Source organism: Camelus ferus, chromosome 22 (assembly GCF_009834535.1).
Source record: "Camelus ferus isolate YT-003-E chromosome 22, BCGSAC_Cfer_1.0, whole genome shotgun sequence".
Taxonomy (NCBI): domain Eukaryota; kingdom Metazoa; phylum Chordata; class Mammalia; order Artiodactyla; family Camelidae; genus Camelus; species Camelus ferus.
In genome coordinates, this window is record NC_045717.1 from 3,577,646 (window position 1) to 3,599,456 (window position 21,811).

General features: G+C 55.9%; 2 protein-coding genes across 3 annotated transcripts in view; one reads left to right on the forward strand and one right to left on the reverse strand.

Moving 5' to 3' along the window:
* Positions 1–1,649: 1,649 nt before the first annotated feature.
* On the forward strand, positions 1,650–13,082 carry GPRIN1 (G protein regulated inducer of neurite outgrowth 1). The gene is made up of 2 exons (XM_032465030.1): positions 1,650–2,202; positions 8,835–13,082. The coding sequence occupies exon 2, from the start codon at positions 8,995–8,997 to the stop codon at positions 11,878–11,880; it is 2,886 nt and encodes a 961-aa protein (XP_032320921.1). The 5' UTR covers positions 1,650–2,202; positions 8,835–8,994; the 3' UTR covers positions 11,881–13,082.
* CDHR2 (cadherin related family member 2) overlaps positions 12,842–21,811 on the reverse strand; it is a 29,508-nt gene continuing 20,538 nt past the window's right edge. For both annotated transcript variants that reach the window (XM_032465028.1, XM_032465029.1), the window contains exons 19-32: positions 21,086–21,691; positions 20,189–20,260; positions 19,746–19,795; positions 18,278–18,429; positions 18,018–18,126; positions 17,837–17,925; positions 17,338–17,406; positions 17,171–17,248; positions 17,013–17,073; positions 16,799–16,923; positions 16,146–16,259; positions 15,984–16,064; positions 15,734–15,791; positions 12,842–13,109 (exon numbers count right to left, since the gene is read on the reverse strand). In XM_032465028.1, coding sequence (XP_032320919.1) covers positions 12,972–13,109; positions 15,734–15,791; positions 15,984–16,064; positions 16,146–16,259; positions 16,799–16,923; positions 17,013–17,073; positions 17,171–17,248; positions 17,338–17,406; positions 17,837–17,925; positions 18,018–18,126; positions 18,278–18,429; positions 19,746–19,795; positions 20,189–20,260; positions 21,086–21,691 — 1,802 coding nt within the window. In that variant the 3' untranslated portion in view covers positions 12,842–12,971. The remainder of the gene's footprint in view (positions 13,110–15,733; positions 15,792–15,983; positions 16,065–16,145; positions 16,260–16,798; positions 16,924–17,012; positions 17,074–17,170; positions 17,249–17,337; positions 17,407–17,836; positions 17,926–18,017; positions 18,127–18,277; positions 18,430–19,745; positions 19,796–20,188; positions 20,261–21,085; positions 21,692–21,811) is intronic.

Genomic DNA, 21,811 nt, shown 5'->3' on the forward strand with positions numbered 1-21,811 from the left:
TTTTCAGACCACTTTTTCTCATTCTTCTTTGCAGCCTCCTTTTCTCAGCTGCTCCCTTAATGTTGGTGTTCCTCGGGGTGGGCCTGGGGCCCTTGTCTCACTCTATTTGTTCCATACTCTCCCCTCATGACCTCCATCACCAGCTCCCTGGTCTGTCTACAGCCTTGGCCACTTCAGAGCTCAGATATTGACTTGGAAGTCTCAGTGTCCCACAAGACCCTTCTTTCCCCAGGTCTCATCAGGTATCTCATCATCCATTTGGCTCCCCAAGGCAGAACCTCAGAGAGGAAGCAGAATCCTCTCTCTCCTCAAACTCACATCCACCCCATGACCAAGACCTGCTGACTTTATCCCTAAATAGGTATTGAATCTGTCACCTCCACTCCATCCCAGTTGGTTCAGACATCATTATCTCTCACCTGGACAACAGCTACGGCCTCCCCACTTATGCCCTGGCCGCGCTACTGCCCACACTTGCTCTGCCCCAGGGGGAACTGCAGGTTCTTGCCACTTTTCATGTCTTGTGACATGCCTAAGTCTGCCTAAGACTTGGTATCTTCATCTGGATCGTGAGGTCAGTAACGTTTACTTTGAAAGACTGTTTGGAAAATAAAGTGAAACGATGAGTGTAGAACAGGGTTTGTAAACTGTGAAGCGAAGTGCCCTTGTGAGCAACGAATGAGCAATTTCAGGGCCAGAAACATTAGGAAGACGCCCTTGCATGGGTGTTGTCCGTGGTGCTGAAAACTGGTTTGGCACTCCCGTTTTCTGCTTCCCTGGGATGCTGGTTGAAGAAGGCAATCTGATAGATTTTTTCATTTGCTATCTAGATTTTTTTTTTTAATTTTTAACAATCACTGTGACTTACGGTTCACCAGATAAGTGAGAGGAAGAGAAAGTAAGGATGAAGTGTGAGGTTTCAGGAGTCAGCTTCATTACTAACTAGTTGTGTGAGCACAGACAAGTCACCTATCAGCAGTATCTCAGTTTTTATCTGAGAAATGGGGATACAATACATTAACATTAACTTACTTATGAGTGATTGGAAATTGAAATTAGACGAAACCTGTAAACATTTTTTTAACTTAGCACAGTGCCCCTAAATAAGCGTTGTATTAACGTTAGTTGTTACCATTTTTAGTAGGTGGTTTCACAGTACAGGCGAGAGAGTTTTATCAGCTCTTGGCAATTACGGAATTATTTTTTCTCCTCTGGGAAGTCAAAGGGGAGGGGACTATTTCTCTGTTCTGAAACGTCCAGGAGGGGTGGGCAGCAAGTCCTCTTGTCCTTGGCAATTTAGTTTCAACTGGAAGCCCCTGAACACCTACTTCAAGGACCTTCGTCCTTCCAAGACTGATTAATGTTAGTCCCATTTTATAGATCGGGAAATTGAGACTCGGAGAGGTGAAATAATTTGCTCGAGGGTACCCAGGAGGAGAACCCGGCTTACACAGACTAGAAGGTGGGCGGGCACCCGGGCTAGGGAGACCAGTAGCGGGGAAATCGAAGGAGCTCCCACCTCCTCCCCCAACCACTCCTGTCCCCTCCACTCGCAGGAGCGTGGGCGGCGGCGAGACAAAGGGGGCGGGGGCGGGGCAGAGGTGCGGGGGAAGGAGGCCGGAAGTGCGGCCAAGGCGGAGGCGGGAAATTCCGCGCAGGGAGAGCTCGGAGATCGCGCCGACCTGGGTCCCTATCCAAGCCCCTAGTATTTTCGAACAAGTGGGTTCCTCTCTGGGCCCCGGTCTCCTCCGAGGTGATACAAGCAGAATGCGTTCGCGGGGCTGGATTGAGTGAAATCTGAGAGACAGCGCGCCCCGCCCTCGATAGGCGCGCAGCAAATGGGGAGCCCCTCCGCCCCTCAGTCTCCTTGTCTGTGAAATGGGAACTGAGTCGAGGATGGTGGGGAACCCAGCAGCCCAGGGACCGCGGTGAGGGGCGGCGGGCGAGGGGCACCCCTCCCTCCTTCGGGCCCCTGCTTCCCAGCCGGCACCGCCCCCTCCCGGGTGCCGGGGCCGCTAGTTAGCCAGTGCGCATGCCCGGGGCGGGGCGCCGGGCGGGAGCGCGGAGCCGGCGCTGGGGACGGCGGCTCGGAGTCCGCGGGTCCGCCCGCCAGCCCGGCCCGAGGCAGCCGAGGCCGCTCGGGCGGCGGTGGCGGGAGCCGGAGCGCAGCTCACCGAGGAGACGAAGCGACGGCACCGCTGGGTAAGAGCCGCGCCCGCACCTGCAGCCCCCACCGGGCGGGCAGTGTCTACCCCCTTTTACCGCTCGCGGCCTCCCCGGAGCCGCTGTCCAGGGTCCTCGAACCGCCTGGGTAGCGGGGCTCCGGCACAGTGCGCGGCGTGAGTCCGCCGTGCGCCCGGGTGAAGGTACGCGAGCGGCCGGAGCGGCGGGTGTCCATTTCCAGGCTCCTCCGGGGCGGGGCGGGGCGGGGGCGGGTCCGCAATCCCGGCTGAGCCCCCGAGGGGCCCTGCGGGCCAGCCCGCCCTGTATGTAGGACCCCGGCCCCGAGCCTTTGTTTGGCACTGCGGTGCGGGAGAGGGCGCTTCCCGCCATCGCGGGGAGGGGGTCCGCCCGCGTTGATTCATTTTCCCCCTGGAGCGAGCTCGGCGCTCGAGTGGCTCTACTGGCACCACTGAGCACACTCGCTGTCGCACGCTCAGTGTGGCACACACTCTGGGGCTCCGTCATACACAGTCACACACTCACTGCTCGAGGCCACGCACGGGTCCACACAAACACTGTGGCCCTTAACATTCCATCAGACTCATACACATGGCCACCTGGGCACCCACCCAGTACACCTTGTGTACACACCCAGGCATAGCCACGCACTCACACCAGCCATCGCCTATCACAGCACACTCAACTCAGCAATACTCGAACACAACACGCCGGCAGGCACCCTGCTCTGGCCTGCATGTGCCTGTTCGCACCTGCACATCAGAGTGTCTCTCATGTACCCCCAGACCCTGCAGTCGCGTGTCACATACTCCCTGTCACACACTCTCTGGCTTTTAGCTTGCTCTCCGCCCCTCAATCCTGCATGTCCACTCTTGCCCTCCATGGATGGATGGATGGTCTCGGGGCCGTTTCTGGAAGGAGGCCTGGCTATCACCCTTTGCTAGACTCCATCTCCCCTCCAGGCCCAGTAGGAAGCTTTGCTGCTCTGAGGATTCTAGGAGACAAGGGGATGAGAGGGTGAGGGGCAGCATAGCAAGACTGTCACACACACACACACACACACTGTCGCACCTGCCGAAGCCCCACAAGCCTTTGTCGATCTTGTCACCATGGGAGGAGGTGTTTGCAGGTGCCTGGCAGCCCTGGCTCCAATTAGGGAAGGAATCCTAGAGGAAAAGGAACGAGCTGGCCAGGTCTCTGGACCTGAGTGAGCTGCAAGCACATACCCAAGCCAGCTCTCCCATGAGTGAGGCTCTGAGGCCATGTGGCCACATATGTGCACACACAGGGTCCAAGTGGCCCCATGAGACAAAATCACACATGCCATTCTGCACACACAAGTTGAACATGTGCACACCAAGTTCTTGAACAGAAGGCAGGAGCCAGGTCCTGGCTCCCCAGGCTGACCTAAGCTGGCACAGGCGTCCACAAGCAGTCTACGTGCTCCTCTGCCTGCCGGGTGAGCCAGCTGACATATCTGGGATCATTTTACTCTTTTCCCTCAATCAGGCGTCACACGTATGCTGGCTCATCTGCTCATAGGGTGTTCCCGCAGGTGGGTTACACTCTTGCTTCCTCTCCCAGATGCTCCATCGCACTGTTGCCGGTTAGGTCCAGGGGATTGGGAGGACTCTTGGCATGACCCTGAAGAGCAGAAAGGGGTTTTGAGAGCCAAGCATCAGTGTCCAAGATCTCAGCTGATATGAGTGGGAAGAACCCAGGTTTTGGATTCAGACTCAACAGGCTTTTAACCACAACCTCCGTCCCAGCTGTGTGCCCTTGGTCAAGTCTTTTCTCCCTCTGACTTCCGGGTCCTCATCTGTGAAATGGGATGATAATGCCCTCCCTCATGAGATTGTTATGGAGTCTAGATGCTAAAATGAGCCTGAGACTGCTGGGTCCAGGGCTGAGCACACAGCGGAAGAGTGATGGAGCTGGGTTCCAGTGGGAGATGGGAGGCAAGGAAGTGGGGCCCCAGTCCTGGGCTGCCTTTTGGAGAAGTGGCTGGAGGATACCGAGGCTTCCTGGAGAGCCAAGAAAAGCCTAGCAGAACTATGAGCAGCAGAGCCTCTGGAAATGGGATCTCAGCAGATCTTAAACCCAGGGCTCAGCCACCTCTTCTAGATATAACTACATCCTCTCCCCCATTTCACGGGTTAGGAAACTGAGGCCCAGAGTGTGGGAAAACTCACCCAAAGTCATGTGTCAATGACGAAGCTAGAGCTTGACCCCAAATCTTTCTAACCCTCTGGCCAGGCTCTCTGTCCTTACCCTGGACCTGATCCCACATCAGAGAATTGTGAGCTGAAAACTCAGAAGCCAGCCTCTTCCGGGGGGCTTTCAGAAGGAGCATGTGGCCAGCTGGGCCATGCCTGCTTCTCGGAACCCCAATTTCTTCCTCTGGAAAATAAGAACACAACACCTGCCTGGAAAGCGTACGGGATCGGCACATAAGAAGTATAGTAAGGCCTTGATGGGTGCGAGGTCACCGTCCTTGGTATCTAGGTCAAGGGTCAAAACTCAGGTGGCTACAGGCCAGGTAGATACGGTGCATGAGGGGCTGGCTGTAAGAAAAACAATGGTGCAAATCAGTGACCAGTGGCAGTGGGCAGTCAACCTCAGCGTCCCGACACCACAGGGAGGGGTGGAGATGGTGGCTAACTGGAGGGTATACCCCCATCTACGGAGGCAGCCACTGCTTGGCTCCAGCTGACCGCTGCCATGCAGAAAGCACACTCAGATTGCTAAATTTTAGTTTTCCAAGAGAAGCTAGAAATCTGATTTTCACATGAAATCTTCTACTTTTTAAAATGTTGATTACTTAATTCCTTTAAAAATTTTTTTCTAAGCACTCTGAGTTAATCGAGCGCGTCCATGGGCGAGGTTTCGCCAGTTTGTGCCTGTGCTGCTGGCCCTCCCTCCCCAGCCCCCTCCTGGGAGCACAGCTGGGCTCTGACAGGCTGAGTAGATAAAAACAGGCCTTCCATGCACACAGCCCAGCCCTAAAGTAGCAGAGCCGCGCACACCCCTTATCTTCTTTAATTCTCACTTTAGCCCAGAAGGAGCAGAGGGTGGGTCTGTCAGGGTCCCCAGTGAGGAGAAGGGACTTGCCTGAGGTCACAGCTGGTCAGAGGGTGTTGTCCTGACTTCCTGTCCACGCTTCACCTGGGGGAAGGGAGCCTGTTGGAGGGCCTAGTGTGAGAGGACCCCCTGCTGGGCTACCTAAGGGGAAAGGAAGGCTGGTGAGGACTCAGAGCACCCCTCCTCCAGCCCTTGCTGACTCTTTCCAGCTCCAGCCCGAGCTCCCTGTACTCCTATCATTATTATACTGAGGAAAACCAGACCCAAAGAATTCCAGCAGACCTCTCCTGTGTTTCAAGCCTGTCTCCCAGCTGCCTCCTGGACACCCCCTGATAAGTCCCACAGGCCCCCCCAGTTCAGCTTCCCAAAACCCAGTGCCCCACCATCTTCTGCAGAACTTCCCCTCCCCGCCGTGTCCCCATTGTGGTGATAACAGTCATCCCCCACAAGTCCCACAAACCCACAGCTCAGGGGACCCATTGGTGAGCAATATCAATTGAGTCCCCTTCCAGGGACCCAAGGGATAGATGGGGACCCAGAGGTATAATGGGCTACATTTAGAATGGCAGGAGTCTGGTTAGGGGTAGAACAGGAGGCCATGGGAATCCCAAGGAAGCTGATGGGCAAAGAAGGCTTCCTGAAGGAGGAGGCATTTCAATTGAGAACTGAAAGTTTAATAAGAGCCAAGCAGGAAGGTGTGTGGAGGCTAAGATGGGAGCGAATGTGAACTCATGGTTGAACCCAAAGAGGTTTTGTGTGTGTGCGTGTGTGTGTACCTGCTTCGAGGGATGGAGTGCATGATGAACGATAAAGCCCAGCAGGTAAGTAAATACAGGGCTTAAAAGCACATTGTAGAGTTGGACTTGACCCTAAAGGTAACGGAGTCATTACAGATTGCTTTTTGCCCCAGTTTTTAAACAAGTAATATATGTACATAGAACCAAAATTCAAGCATCGCGAAGCGGCGTTCAACAAAATCTCCTCCACCTCCAGATCCCATGGTCTCGCTTCCCAGAGGCAGTCACTGCTGAAAGTTTCATGGGTTTCCTTCCAGAAATTTTCTCTTTAGAAATAAACCCACAGATGTCTGTCTGTCCTTTTCCTTGCCTACACGCATGGGATCCCACTAGCCATGCTGTCCCCTGGCTTTTTTCACTTAATTTATCTTGGGCATCTTTCCTCATCACTCTGCACGTTCTAACAGCTGCGGCAGGGGGAGGAGGGGTCCCATGTGTTTGTTCCACATTTCATGAACCCACTTCCTGGTTTTTCTTCTCATCACCAGCCGCATTCTCACGCACCCTCAGTCTGTCTTCAAGACCATCCCTTGGAGGTGGGCTCGCTGACCCAAGTGCTGTATGCATTGTAAACTTTGATAGGAATTGATAAATGTCCTCCCAAAAGGGCTACAACCAATTTACTCCCCCGACAAGAGCAAGGAGGGTTTTGAGTCAAGGAGTGGCATGGTTGGACTGACATCGTAGAAAGGTCATTCAGTCATTCATTTAACAAATAGGAGGGTATAGCTCAGTGGTAGAGTGCGTGCTTAGCATGCATGAGGTCCTAGGTTCAATCCCCAGTCCCTCCATTAAAAAATATAATAAACAAATATTTATTGGGAGACACTTGCTTACTACGTGCCAGTCATTGTTCTGGACCCTGAGAAAACATCAAGTAAACACAGCAAAGTCCCCACCCTCCTGGAGCTGGTATTCTAATGGGAGAGACAAGTCATGAGCAATAAACAAACATGTAATTCGGTGGATGGGAACAGGTACAATGAAGAAAAACTGAGCAGGGCAAGGGGGATGGAGAGCACCAGCCAGTGCTGGGAAGGAGGCTGTTTTATACAGGATGGGTCAGGGAAAGCTTCCAGGAGCAGACCATGTGGATATTAGGAAGAAAGGCATATCAGGCAGAGGAAACAGCCAGTGCAAAGGCCCCAAGGCAGCAGGCTCCGAGATCGGCAAGGCAGCCTGGGTGGCTGAAGCAGCATAATCGTGGGAGAGTGGTAGGAGGCAAGGCCCAGAGCTCTGATGGGGCCAGAAAAATGCAGGAACGTGTGGGCCATGATAAGGAGCTTCCTCTTACACTGCGTGAGGTAGGGAGACACTGCCCGGTTCTGAGCAAGGGAGGGACATGATCTGCCTTGGGATTTACTAAGATCCCTCTGGCTGCTGTGTTGAGAATAAACTATATGTGGTGAAGGAAAAAGCAGGGATAATCCAGGCAGGAGATGGTGCAGGTTAGTGGCTCAGGGTAGTGGCCAAATTCTGGATGTATTTTGAAGGTTGATCCATTATGTTCTGCTGATGGGGGAGGTGGGATTCAGGGTGTGAGAAAAAAAGGGGGTGCTGGCTGGAGCACCAGCGCTATGGCTTTGGGGAAGATGGAGGGGGAGGTCTAGGGGGAACTGGGAGCTCTGCTGGCTGTGGCTGCTGAGTGTATATATATAATAGAACAGAGTTGCCTACAGATCCAGCGGCCTGCCAGACCTTCTCCTCGGATGGCCCCCAGGCACCATGCACTCAGCTTGTCCAAAATACAGCTCCCCCTTTCCCCAGATCTCCTGCCCAGCAACTCCCAACCCTAGCGAGAATCCTGCAGGCCGACCCCACCATCACCCCGTACAGCCAGCTGGTTCCTATCAGTTTCCCTCGGCCCTCTCAGTCCTGCCAACCCTTCATCCCAGAACCTTCGCTGTACAAGCTCTCATCCTGACTATTGCAGAAAAGGGGCTGGGTGAATGAATGAAGAACTGGATGAAGGAGAGATTGAATGAATGATTGGCCAGCCTCCTCACAGGCCTTAGCTAGCCCCTCTCCTCCACACCATCCCTGAGCGATCTTTGAAAACACACATTTCAGATCATGTCCTTCCCTCAACTGTAAACCATCCCCATCTCCCCAGGGCCTACACAGATGTAAACTGGTGGCCTCCAGACATATTTTGTTTGGCTTACTTTTTTTTTTTTAATCTTGAATTAGTTGGGGGTATTTTACACTAAACTTCTGGATTTCCCACTTCTCACTGGTACTACCAGGATGCATTTCTCTAGAGAAGTACTCAGCTGGTGGGGTGGGGCTCCCCCTTTAGAAAGGGCAGTACTCTCCAGTTTGCTGTGGTTCCCACCACTCCCTAATGTCCTGTACCCTACCTGCTTCCCTCAATTAAATTACCTACCCAGCCCCTATGACATCAGAATTCGTAACCCACAGCCTAGAGGACAAAAGCATAACTCCTAGGTAGCATGTTGCATGGGGTGGGCTGACAAGGGAGGGGTGATGATAGATGAAGTTGAAAAATTAGACTGTGGTCAAGTTGTGAAAGGCCTTGAGTGCCATTTTAGGAAGACTGACCTCTATCCAGAGGGCCACTGGGAGGAGTGAAGCAGGGGAGTCATGTGGTTGGGTTCATGTTTTTAGCTCAAACTCTGGACAGGAGGGGATCAGGCAGGGCAGAGAAACTGGTGAGAAGGCTGCTGGGAACAGGGGGAGAGGGAAGAGGCCCAGAGAAAGGTTCCTCCCCACTAGGCGTCCTCTGAGTCTGAGTTTGCTCTCTCTGTGTTTCAGAACCAGACAGCAGCCTGGGGCCCAAGCATGAAGGCAATTGGGCAGTGCTGAAGACCCAGCCTGGCTCCAGCTGCTTCAAAAGGACTCCAGACCCCCAGAATCCCAGCCCACAACCCTCTGCTGCCCACAAGATGGGAGCCTGGGGGCTGCGAGCCCAGCCATGAGGGACTGCTGCCCCTCCCAGCAAAAGGCCAGCCCTGCAACCCCCAGGCACACCCCTGCCCAAAGCCCAGGCATGGACTCCAGACACAGCAACTCCAGTGGGGCTGGGGAAGTGGCCTCCTGCTCTGAGGGCCCTGGCGGGAGCGTGGCCTACCCCTCCCTGACCTGCATCCCTCCCCAGGAGGCAGCCACCAAGGAGACATTAGGGACACGTGGAGCCTTGATCTCAGGGACACCAGAAACCACCTTCTCTGGGAAGCCAGAGCCTGTGTCCTCAGTGAAAACTGACCCTTCATCCTTGGAGAACAGAAATCCTATGTTCTTAGAGAAGATGGACAGCAAGTCTTCAAAGCAGGCAGATTCCATTTCCACAGGAAAGGAAGATGTTGGGTCCTTGAGGAAGGCAGATCCTATGTTTACAGGAAAGACAGAGCCTCCAATCTTGGGGAAAGGGGATCCTGTGGCTTCTGGAAGGATGGATCCTTTGACCCCAAGAAAGGAAGATCCTGGATCCTTGGAAAAGTCAGATCCTGAGAGCTCTAGCAAGATGGAGACAATGTCCCCATGGAAGGAGGATCCTGTATCCTCGGGCAAAGTGGATCCTGCATTCCCAGGAAAGGAGGAGGCCAGGCATTTGGAGAAAGAGCTTACAGTATCCTCAGAAGAGGTGGTGGGTCCTCCATCTGTGGGAAAGACAGATCTTGTATCCTTGGGAAAGAGAGATCCTGAGCTCTCGGGAAAGGTGGATCCCGTGTCCTTGGAAAACATGGATTCTGCATCTGTAGGAAAAACAGATCTCGGGTCCCTGGGAATGCTGACTCCAGGGTCATCAGGCAAAATTAAGACTGTATCCCCTGGAACGGTGGCTCTGGGGTCGTCAGGAAGAGCAGATCCTACTTGCTTTGAGGCAACAGATCCTGCATTCACAGGAAATGCAGAAATTGTGTCCTCGGCAAAAGAGGACCCTCAGTTCCTGGGAAAGGTGGATCCTGCCGCCTCAGGAAAGCAAGATCTAGTGTCTATGAAAATGACAAAAACTATGTCTGCTGGACAGGTGGATCCCGTGTTTTCGGGAAAGATGGATCCCACATCTTTGGAAAATATGGATACTATGTCTTCAGGCAAGGTGGGTCCAGTTTCTTTGGGAAAGGTGGATCCTGTGTCCTCAGGAAAGCCAGACCCCTTGTCTCCTGGGAAGACAGAACTGATGTTGGTGGGAAAAACAGAAACCGCATCCTCGGGAAAGGAGAACCCAGTGTCCTCCAGGAAGGTGGATCCCATTTCCGTGGGAGATACAAAAACATCATCTGGAAAAGTGAACCCTGAATCTTCAGGAAAGACAGCCCCTGTGTCCTCAGGTCCAGTGGGTCCTCCATCCTCTGTGAAAGCCGAGGCAGTGACTGGGGAAAAAGCAGATCCACTATCTTTGGAAAAGTCAGATCCTGTGGTCTCAGTAAAGGTGGGCTCCACAGCCTCAGAGAAGGCTGATACCCCAGCCTTGGGCAAAGTGGACCCTGTGAGCAAGGAAAAGGCAGAAATTGTTTCCGCTGGAGACATGGACTCCACATCTGCAGGAAAGGTGGCCCCCGCGGCCCTAGGAAAAGCAGTCCCAGCATCCATGGGAGAAGCAGAAGCTGTCCCAGAGGGAAAGGTGGATCCCCTGCCTCCGGAGAAAGGCAATCCTGTGAACTCTACGAAGGTGGATCCCAGGGCCTTGGGGAAAGCAGAACTGAAGTCTGAGGGCAAAGCAGAAACAAAGCCCCCTGCGCAGGAGGGTACTGTGTCCACGTCCCCAGGAAAAGCAGAGGCTAAATCTTTGCAGAACGAGAAGCCACTGACCTTGGAGAAGGGGGGTCCCGTATCGTCAGGAAAAGCAAGCCCTACTGCCTCTGAGAAGGTGGAGCCTGTAGCCCTAGGGAAGACCGACTCTGCACCTCCGATTAAAGCAGAGCCCCCATCCTCGGGGAAAGGGACCCACCTCACTCTGGGGAAAGCGGAGGCCTCCTCCTCCAGGCAGGCAGATGGCAAACTCTGCGGCTCAGTTCCATCTCCCGCGGGTGGCGGGGGCCACGTGGAGCCAGCGCCACTGCCCAGCTCCGAGGCCTCCAGTCTCGGCCAGAAGGACCCGACGGTGGTTAAGCCCGAGAGAAGCCCGGGTCTGGAGGCTGCAGCGCCCCCGCCGGGACCGCGAACTCGCGACAACTTCACTAAGGCGCCGTCGTGGGAGGCGAGCGCCCCGCCGCCGCCGCCGCCGCCGCCGCCGCGCGAGGACGCGGGCACGCAGGCGGGCGCGCAGGCCTGCGTCTCGGTGGCCGTGAGCCCCATGTCTCCGCAGGACGGCGCGGGCGGCCCGGCCTTCAGCTTCCAGGGGGCGCCGCGCGCGCCCAGCCCCGCGCCCGTGCCGCCCTCGCGCCGGGACGCCGGCCTGCAGGTGTCGCTGGGCGCCGCCGAGACGCGCTCCGTGGCCACCGGGCCCATGACGCCGCAAGCCGCCGCGCCGCCCGCTTTCCCCGAAGTGCGGGTTCGGCCCGGCTCCGCGCTGGCGGCCGCCGTGGCGCCCCCGGAAGCGTCCGAGCCCGTGCGCGACGTGAGCTGGGACGAAAAGGGCATGACGTGGGAGGTGTACGGCGCCTCCATGGAGGTGGAGGTGCTGGGCATGGCCATCCAGAAGCATCTGGAACGACAGATCGAGGAGCACGGCCGCCAAGGGGCGCCAGCACCACCGCCTGCCGCCCGCCCGGGCTCGGGCCCGGGCCGAGCGGGCTCCGTGCGCGCCGCGCCCCCCGAGGGCGGCGCCAAGCGCCCGCCGGGCCTCTTCCGCGCGCTGCTGCAGAGTGTGCGCCGGCCGCGGTGCTGCTCGCGGGCCGGACCCACGGCCGAGTGATCTGCCCCCCTTTTGTACGCCCGGGTTTCCAACCTTCTCAGGCTCCCTTCTTGACCCCAGGCCCCTGGAAGGGATCCCCTCGACGCACGACAGGCCTCCGAGGGGCGGGCAGCCTCTAGGGTCTTCTCATCCCCTTTCCAGCCCCGCTCCCCTCCTAAACACGCAAATGAACCCCCTCTACCTAGCTCCCTCGTGGTCATGAACCCACGAACCCAGCCTTGACACCGCACTGTCCCTTCATAGCCGTCAGCCCCACCCCCTCCCGGTCACACTGGGCAACCTCCGGGACCCGCTCAGCTCCAGCGCCACCAGCCCAGAGAGCTGAGGCAGGCTCCTGAGATGTTCAGACTGGTGCGCTGCGTCTCCAGCGGCGGCCAGGTCCCCAGAACGGGAGAGACCGTGTACAAAAGCCCCAAGTGTGCGAGGATTGGAGCGTGAGACCCCCGGTGTGCAAGGCCCGGGGTGTGTGCGAGTGTGTGTCCACGCGGCGGGCTGGCCCCATGGCCTGGGCATCTCTTGCATGCTGGTAGTTGTCCCCAGTTCCTGTCTCCCCCTCACCTGTCCCAACCCCCAGCCCTATCTCCACCCTCACTGGACACTGGTTCACAATTCCCAGACAGGCCAAAGGTGGCTGCAGGAGTGCCCTGGGGGCTCAGCTGAAAGGCGAGTCACAGAAAGGTGAGAGGGCTTTAGACGGGTCTAGGCATCACAGTCAAAGGCTCACAGACAGCCTGGGTGACAGCTGGTCTTGGGTACTGGGGGCAGGACGGAGAGCTCATGTCCCCAAAAGACACACTCTCCAGCCCCTCATCCCCCAGTGCTGTGAGCCCCACAAGTCTCTTGTGACCACTCAGTAACCCTGTCCCCACCCCTCCAGCCGCAATTTTTGGCTACAAACTGTCACAATATACATTGGTAATAAAATACTCCCCCAACTCTTGTCAGCTGTGATTGGCTAGAAGCAGACAGAGGTAGAGCAACATGATATATTACTACATTAAGGGAGGGGTGACAAGGCCTCTTCCGAGGTAGACCAGAAGAGTCGGGGGGGGGGGGCTGCTCTCTGGCCAGGGCCCTGTGGCAGGGCCCCATCACAGGTCTGTGGTATTCAGGCCAGGGTTGGTGAAGCCCAGCTCCTCCTGCTGGCCACGGGTGTCAGCTTCCCGTCCTGACAGCACTCTGCTCAGGGGCTCTAGATCTGGCCATGTTGGACTGTGTGGGGTCTCCTTCTGTGGGGAGAGAGGGGAGGTGTGAGGCCCGGGCCAAGATGGGGTGACCTCCGCAGTCCTGAGGAGAGTGATTACGCCTTCAAGCCCACCACCAGATGGCTCATTGGCTGGGACCTCAGTTTCCTGGCTCTGTCCCACGGGTGGCCATGGCTGCTGGTGGCGCACATGGGCTCAGGAGAAGGGGTGGGCCTGAGGGGTCTACCCTGGCCTTCGCCCCACCCACGCACATGGTGGCATTTTGGTGTTCTGCCCAGTCCTGAATAATGCCAGGCCCTGTGTCCTGTGCCAAGGAGCCAGTCCAGGACAGTTCCTACTACCTGCGCCACATGGCAAGCACCATGCTGGACACCGTCCACCCGTTCCCTGAAGTACCCACAGGACCCCCTAAGAGAGGGATCGTGTCCCCACTTTACAGATGTGGGAACTGAGGTTCAGAGGCCAGGAAGGGGCAGAACAGGGTTCGGACCATTGGTCTTGAAGGCTCTAAATCCTGTCCATGGCTCACTGCTACCCCTGGTTGAATTTAGCGTGTCCTGCTACCCCAGAGGGACATGCGACATCCAGGGTCCCGCCTTCAGGTCATCATGGTGCCCACTCACTCGTCACCTGCCTTTCCTCTTCCCCTCCCCATGTGACGTGTCACACACTCACACACACCTCCTTGCAAGAATCCCTCCTGTGGACCAGCCAGGCCCCCAGGCTCAGCCACTCCACCACAGAGTCACCCAGGAACGCAGAGCCCATGTCCCCTCCACCCTCCCTGGGGCACTCCAGGGGCTTTTTCCGGACTGGGGCTGTTCCGGTCCCTGGTAAACAGTGGAACATCTGAGGGGCCCCAGGAGGACCCAAACATTCTGTCCGTGCTCCCCAGAGCCGCCGCCAGAGGCCCCTCTCAGTGGGAGCTGTTAGCACAGTAAGACCCAGGAAATTCAGCCTGGCCTGGGGGAGAGGAGACCTGGGTTCTGGTCGGCCCCGGCCTTGCCAGCTTTCTGACCTTGGGCAGTTCAGCACCCCTCCCCCGGCCCTGGTTGCTTGAAAAGTTTGGATTGGATCAGCTCTTTGTTCTCTCAGACCTTCCACACAAACATTCCGGACGTGTTAGGTGAGTCAGGGCACCGAGGGATTGATGGAAAAAGGCCCCACCTGTGTTCCCCACCCAGCGACTCCTTAAGGCCCACCTGCTGCTGCAGGAGCCTCGGGCAGCTTCTCTGAGACATTACAACCCCCTGCCGTGGCAGGACAGTCTTGACTCTTTTCCTGGCTCTCAGCAGCCTGACCCACCCCCCTCTCCAGACTCTTCTCTGGAGCTCTCTGACCCTCCCCCGCCCACAGATCCAGTCCTACCACTGAGGTTCTCAACTCCAGTCCCCTCTGGGGGACAGATTTGGCCTCTGCCAGGGGCCACCTGCCTGGCTACAAGTTCCAGCCCACAAGACTGTTCCCTTCTGCCTCAGTTCCCCCAGACATGTTCATTGGAGTTTTTGCCCCAAACTACCTTCAACCAGAGATGAGCTGTCCACCCAGAGGGCTCCAGCACCACCTGGCAGCCTGGCTCACCATCCATGACCCCCATCCTTGGGGACCCGTTTGGAGGCCTCCATGTTATAGCCAGGTCCCTGGGTAGCATTCTGATATTTTTACACTTACTTGAGGCTTTTGTGGGCCAAATATTTCCATGTAACGGGTCCTCAAGGGAAAAGAAGTCCTGAAGCATGAGGGAAGGCTGGGGACCTCCCGGAGGCAGGGCCTGGCTAGAGGGCAGGACCCAAAGTGGGATGGGATACCCACCCCTACACACACACACACACACACACACACACACACACACACACACACACACACACACACACACACGTGGAACTGTTAAAGCTCAGTGAGCCTTAGAGCTTCTATCCAACGGTGGTTTTCAAACTGGGAAGGAGAGGGTAATTCCTTCTGGTTCTGGTGCCCCACCCCGCACCCGGCTCTCTAATCTACTCTCCTGAGTTGGTGGTTGTCATTAGAACCCTGGCAGCTTTAGCAACACACTCATGCCCCAGCCCACCCCGGCTGTCTCATCAGAGTCTCTGGGCTGTGACCTGGCATCCTCATGTCTAAAGAGGATGTGATTCCATGTGATTCCAGTCAGCAGCCCAGGCTATGCAAGCGCTTGATCTCATCGAACCAACCAACCTATTGAACAAATGACGGTCCTTCTGCTCATTTGAGCCTAACTTCGCTCTTTGGCTAGATTCCGTTCACCTCCGGATCTCTTCCTCACACACACCCCCACCCCCAGCTTTTATATAAAGGCTATAAAGGGAGGGAACCAGATTCCCGAGCCCTTGCTTTGTGCCAGATGGTTTTTATACCTGCTCTTATTTTATCCTCACAACAGCCCTGTGTGCCTGGTGTTCTGATCCCCATTTACAAATGAGAGAACTGAGAACCAGAGGGAGGAAGTCACCCAACCAGGCTCTTAGTGAATGAGTAGAGGAGCAAGGTTCGGGTCCCCTTCCAAAGCCATGGGGCTTCCCAGAGACACACCCATGTCAGCAGCAGGTCCCCCGAGCTCTTTCCTGAGCCCCACCCCTTCAGAGAAGGACCCTCAGAAGCTCCAGGCACCAATCCATCCCCCATCTTGCCTTGATTTCCTGACTGTTATTTTCCAGATCCACAGAGTTGTTATCCAGAGAGTTGAGGCTGTAGGGGAGATAATGGAGCTCAGACAGTTGGTGGGCCCAGTCTTCCCCATCTCTGGCCAACAACCACCACTGCCTCTACCACCACCGCCATCATCACCACCACCATCACTACCTCCACTGCCACCATCACCGTTACTACCACCATGACTACCAACCACCAACCAGCCTGGCTGCAGGGGGCGCTGCTTACCTGATGTGGTCCAAATCACTGGAGGAAGACTGAGACTCAAAGCCCAGGTCCTTGGTGGAGAGGTTCAGCATGGGATTGGCCCTGGAGAGATGGCCCTGTCAAGTGTCCGTGGGCCTCAGCCACCCCATGGGGCCTCTTACCCACCCTTTGAGCCCTGCTTACCGCTCAGTGTTGTACACATTAGTCCCAGGGATGGCGGAGGCTACGGGCATCACCCCTGCTGCTGTCTTCCGGGCCTCCTTGGCAGCCTTCATAGCCCGAAGCTTCCGGTGGTAGCTGTGGGGAATCCGGAGGGGGGAGGCACTACTTTCCCTGCACACCTACTGTGTGCTCAGTGCAGGCCCAAAGGGTGTGACTTCCCAACAACCTTGGCAGATGAGACTGTTAGCTCCATCATATGGAAGGTACAAGGAGGAACCAGAGAAGGGAAATGATTTGCTGAAGGCCACACAGCTGGCCAGTGGCAAAACCTAGAATCAAACCCAGTTGTGGCTACTGACTCCACATGTATTGGAAAGGGGAAAAGATGCAGCATTTATTAAATGCAGAGTATATACCAGACACCCTGCTCGGTATGAGATGCACTCAAGATTGCTTCCTTGAGTGCTTTGAGGAATCTAGCATCATGCCCATTCTGCAAATGAGGAAACTGAGGCTTGGAGAGGGGAGGTGACCTGCCCCAGCTGTCACAACTGGTCACTGGGGATTGAATACAGATAAACCTGACACCTTAACCCCAGCTCTTTCTACCCCCCAGATATCTTGGGTAGTGGGAGATGTGAGGTTGGAGACATGGTGGGTGAAGGGAGCAGTACCTCTTCCGGGCACAGATGAGGGCTGTGGTCATGATCACGATGACCAGCAGCAAAGCCACTCCCAATCCTATGACGACATTACGGAGCACGTCAGGCAGCTCTGTCTCCTGGCTCTCCTGGGAGCCCTGGAGAAGAAGGAGTGTGATGAGGGGAGGCTGTGGGGTCAATATCCCCCTCACCGCACCCCCATTACCTCCACGCCGCTGACACTTACCAGCACCACCAGCCCCAGCTGCAGCAGCTGCGTCAGGGAGTCCTGGTCATTCCGGATCATCCTGAACACAGAGCCCCGCTCAGGCCCAAGGGACACTGGCATCCCCCAGGTTTCCTGCTGCTCACCCTCCTGCCCTCCCCAAGCGCAGCCCCACTCACACACTCAGCTGGTCAAGAGTCAAGGCCGACCCGTTTGAGAAGACAAAGTAGGCATCAAGGTAGGAACGACTTCGGGCCCTGGAATGGGGCGGAGGTGGAGTCAGCCACCCAGAACCACCCAGCATCCCCTTTCCCTCGCCCCAACCACCCATCCTGCGGGTGCTCACCGAGCTGCGGAGTCTATGTCCTGAATGTTCACAATGTAGACAGTAGTCCTGGTTGCCTGAGCAAGAGCACTGCAGAGGGGGCAGGTGTCACGGAGGGCTGAGGTAGGGGCCTTAGCCCAGGCCTGTGGCCAGGGCTCTGCCAGTGGAATTAGGAATCGTGAGAGGCACACATCCTCTGGATAGTCCCACTGCCTAAGCCTGTGGCACCTCTGTGCAAATTAGACAAGGAAGCCCCTTCCTCTGGAACTGGGTTTACAGTTTAGCAAGCAGAGTGCCCTTGTGCAGTGCACAGCCTTTGCAACGATACATGGCAGCTCTATTTAGGCCTATCTCTGCCCAGCCAACCATCAGCTTTCTGGGGACATGCAGAAAGGAAATGTAAGGTACAGGGTTAAAGGGACAGGTCAAGTGTGGATCAGGGACAGGGTTGAGAGACATTCCATCCAGGTTTCTATCAGGGACCATGTTCTCAGGCCCCTCCCTGGCTCCCCAGACCTACGCTTTAATCTCCTCCACGTTGGCGCCCACCTCCTCCCTGCTCATGGAGAACTGCAACCTCACACGGTAACTCTGGTCCACAGTGAAGAGCTGTGGGAGGAGGGCATGGGGAAAGGTGAGGGACAAGGGACCCAGGGGCTTGAAGAGAGCACTGGGAGCTAGAGACAGAACCGGACACTCACATTCAGGGTGATTTTGGCTTCCTTGGCAGGACCCATGGAAGGTCTGTCCTGGGCCTTGACTGTCACTTGATAAGTGCCTTGGAGAGTGGAATCAAGGTTGGTCACCAACCTATGGAAAGTAGGAGGGCATAGCTCAGTCTTGAAACCCAAGCTGGAGTCCTCTTGGAACCCGCTTGTACACCTCCCAGGATGGGGGAACTCACTGACTTGAGGCCCCGCTTGGCTCCCCACCCCCACATCCAGGGGCTACCCGCAGTTACTCAATGTTGCCAATGAACTCGTTGGCCTCCGAGGACGTGAGGATCCGGAAGAAGCCTTGGAAAGGGATCACAGCCCCATCATTAGCGATGAAATCCGCTTGGAGGATGGAAAACAGGATGGCCGCATTGCTCCCTGAGTCACTGTCTCTGGCCTGGGAGCAAGAGTGGACAACATCTGGGGGGCCAGGCCAGGCAACCCTCCAGCCCCAGCAGGAAACTGAGGCTAGGATGGCCTGGGAAGCTGGTCCCCATAAACTCTATCAACCTACCCCAGGCCACTGACCAAATGCTTTAAACAAACAGGGTTTGGATAAGTCTCTGCCTCTGGCACCCCAACACAAGTCACTGCCCAAAGTCCCTCCTGCATGGAAATCCTGCCCTGATCCATCCCCACCCCACTGCCACATACACACACACACACAAGCACAGGGACACTCAAGTTTCCTGAGCACCTAGTGTGTACAGTCACCTTCCCTTAGATCCCTTGTTTCAGCACTTGCTAACCTGAGTACAAATTCCCCTAGTGGATCCTGGAATGACTGAGCCAGAGGGCGCAAGCATTTCCATTCATTCTAGTGCCTTTTAGAGAAGAGTGTAGCCAGCACACAGAGCTGGGAGTCCACTGACGTCACTGCTCAGGAGGCCAAAGCTGGTGGTTACGTTTCAAAAAGGAGTCGATTTAAAGACAAGTGTTCAAAGCCATGGCCAGACCTGAGACATTGGAATGCAGTTGGCTGAAGGTTGGAAAACTGACTGCTTAAGGCTTGAAAGAAACTTGAGAGGAAGAATTACTAACCTCTTTTTATGGGAGGAAACTGGGGCTCTGAGAGAGACCCCGTCCTGCCCAAGGGCACACTCTGGCTCTAAGTGGGGAGGGCCAGGCCCATCCATCTCCTGTTCCCCGGGTGCCCTTTTCATGGCACGAGTGGCACCCACATATAACTCCCCTCTTAACCCTAAGAGGTGACTGAGCTTCCTGTCCAGGAGGAAAAGTGAGTTCCAGAAAGGTGTGGCTCCCCAGCTCAGTAAGAGACCCAGCCAGGCCTCACCCCCCAACCCCCTGCATGGCCCCCACCCTCTCAGAAACATGCCCACCTCCAACGTTATTGAAATTAAAATATTTTTATAGTTTTGCTCTGGAAATTGTAATATGAGGAACTCGTTTAATTTGCGGTTACTTTGATTTCTCTGTAATACTCCAGAATTCTGGTGTAGTGAGGACACCACTGCAAGTGGTTTTCATGGTCATGAAATGTTTATGACCACTACATCTGACAATTAAGGGAGTTTAATCACATCAATCAGGCAGGTGTTCGTTTCCATTCTGGGTTTTTTTTTCATATGTTGGAGCCAATAAATTTCCTTTCTAGTGTTAAAGCATTTGCGGGGGTGGCTGAAAGGCCTGAAGGCCTTGGCCCTGGGTCTCCTGGGGTAATGTGACTGACAAAGGCTGTAGCCAAGTTCTTACCCGGACAGAAGCCACCTGCTGGTTGGGCATCACAAGTTCTGGGATGATCACTGCAAGTGTGGATAGGAAGAGGTCAGTGGGGTCAAGGCCAGGGCGCACTTGGCCAAGTGCTGAACACAAACCCAGCGCAGGGCTTATCCCTCCAAACCTGCCCCCGACCTCTCTATCAACAGAGCCCCCCCCCCCCATTACAACTATCCATGAGCCATTAGTTAGCAGGTCATCCACCTCCCATTGTGCAGATGGGGAAACTGAGGCCCAGAGTCAGATGTGAGTTGGGACGGAGCTGGGATGAAGACTCAGGTATCCTCTCCTGTTGAAATCCTGAGGTTTCCTCCCTTTCTAAGGGCACACCTGGGGCCTGAGGAGCACCTATGGGAGTTGCCCAAAGGTGGTCCTGACAGAGTACAGTGTGGATGGGGGGAGAGAGGCTGGTTGCTTACCAAAAGTCTTATCCTCAGGCAGAAAGTAGGGTGCATTGTCATTCACATCCTCAATGGTGATGGGGAGGCTTCCTAGGGGGACAAGGTTGGCTGGCCTTGGTCTCTAAGCAAACACCTGACCCAGAAAGCCTGGTCCTCAGCCTTGCTCTCAGCAGCCTCCCTCCCATGCATCACCCATGCTTAGTCCCCTCCCCTGCTCCTGACTTGGGATACTAACTCAGTCTTCTCTGGCCTTTGTGGGAGGAAGTATCCTCGCCAGACCTCAGAGAGGATGAGCAACTTGTCCAAAGTCACACAGCAAGAGCAGCAAGCCATGATGGAGCCCAGCCCAGTTACGTCCCACCTGACCACAACATTATTCTGACACTTGCTCGTTGTGTAATCTAGATTATTGAACTGCTGACTCTGTGCCTCAATTTCCTTATCTTTAAAATTGGATAGGGGATCACCTACCACATGGGTTGTGTGGGAGTAAAATGAAGAAAGGCTTACAAGGTGCCTGGCATAGCTCTTGGCTGCAGTAAGGATTCAACAAATGCTAGTGGTAATATGATCATTACTGCTATTTGATGTCAGAAGTGGGATGTGCGTGCACATCTGGCTCTTTCCTTTACACTGCCTCACAGCATAACAGCATTAATTAAGTGCTTACTGTGTGCCAACCACTGCACTGAGCGCTTTACAAACATACTCTCACTTAATCTCCACTGCCAATCTACTAGCCAACTCCACTTGACAGATGGGGCAACGAAAGCTTGGGGACGTGTCATGACTCTCCCAGTGGCATAGCTGGTAAGGATTGGAGCCAAGATTTGAACCGAGACCTTGCAGGTTCCAGCTCTTTCCCACAGCCCCTGTGTTGCAGCCTGCTGAGCCCTGCAGGCCAGGCCGCCTCACCGTTGTCACTGTAGGCCTGGAAGCGGGGGTCCGTTGTGAGGTCATAGGCCCGCACAACCAGCGTGACCAGGTCACAGGTCTCATAGTCGATGGCCTCACTCTGATTGGTGAACACAGAGCCGTTGGCCAGCACAGAGAACCAGCCGTGGCACAGGCTGCCCACGTCGACCCCGGCCTTGGTACAAATGACGTTCACGAGCTGTACTTCCACCTGGGACATGGTGTCCACGTCCCGGGCCACCACCTCAGCCACTATGCCGTGCTGGGAGCCGTTCTCAGCCACGTGCACGCCCCGGAGCGAGGCCGAGTCCAGGGTGGGCGGCATGTCATTCACGTCCTCCACAGTCACGAGGACTTTTGCTGTGGCTTCACGCCCCTGGGGGTCTGGGTTCTCGGCACTCACGGTCAGGTTGAAGGAGGCCTGTGTCTCATAATCCAGGCTTACGTCCGCGGGCAACTGGAGGTGGCCCTCAGCCCGCCCAGACCCCAGCACCGAGCCTCGCAGCATGAAGTTGTTGGCGCCGCTCCCCGCCAGGCTGAAGCTGATGCGGTTGTTGGCTTCCGTCTGGTCTGCATCCCAGGCCTCCACCACGCCCACCAGCACTCCTGCAGGCGAGGGGCGGAGTGTGGAGGGACCCCTGGCCCGGCCACTGGCGCCATCCTCTGCCCTCACCCTCCTCGGGGGCTTCCGGTCTGCCCTGGAAGGGGTCGGATAGTCTGACCCTG

Excerpts from the sequence above, each read along its gene's own strand:
- GPRIN1 (XM_032465030.1), top strand. The coding sequence starts at position 8,995 with ATGAGGGACTGCTGCCCCTCCCAGCAAAAGGCCAGCCCTGCAACCCCC.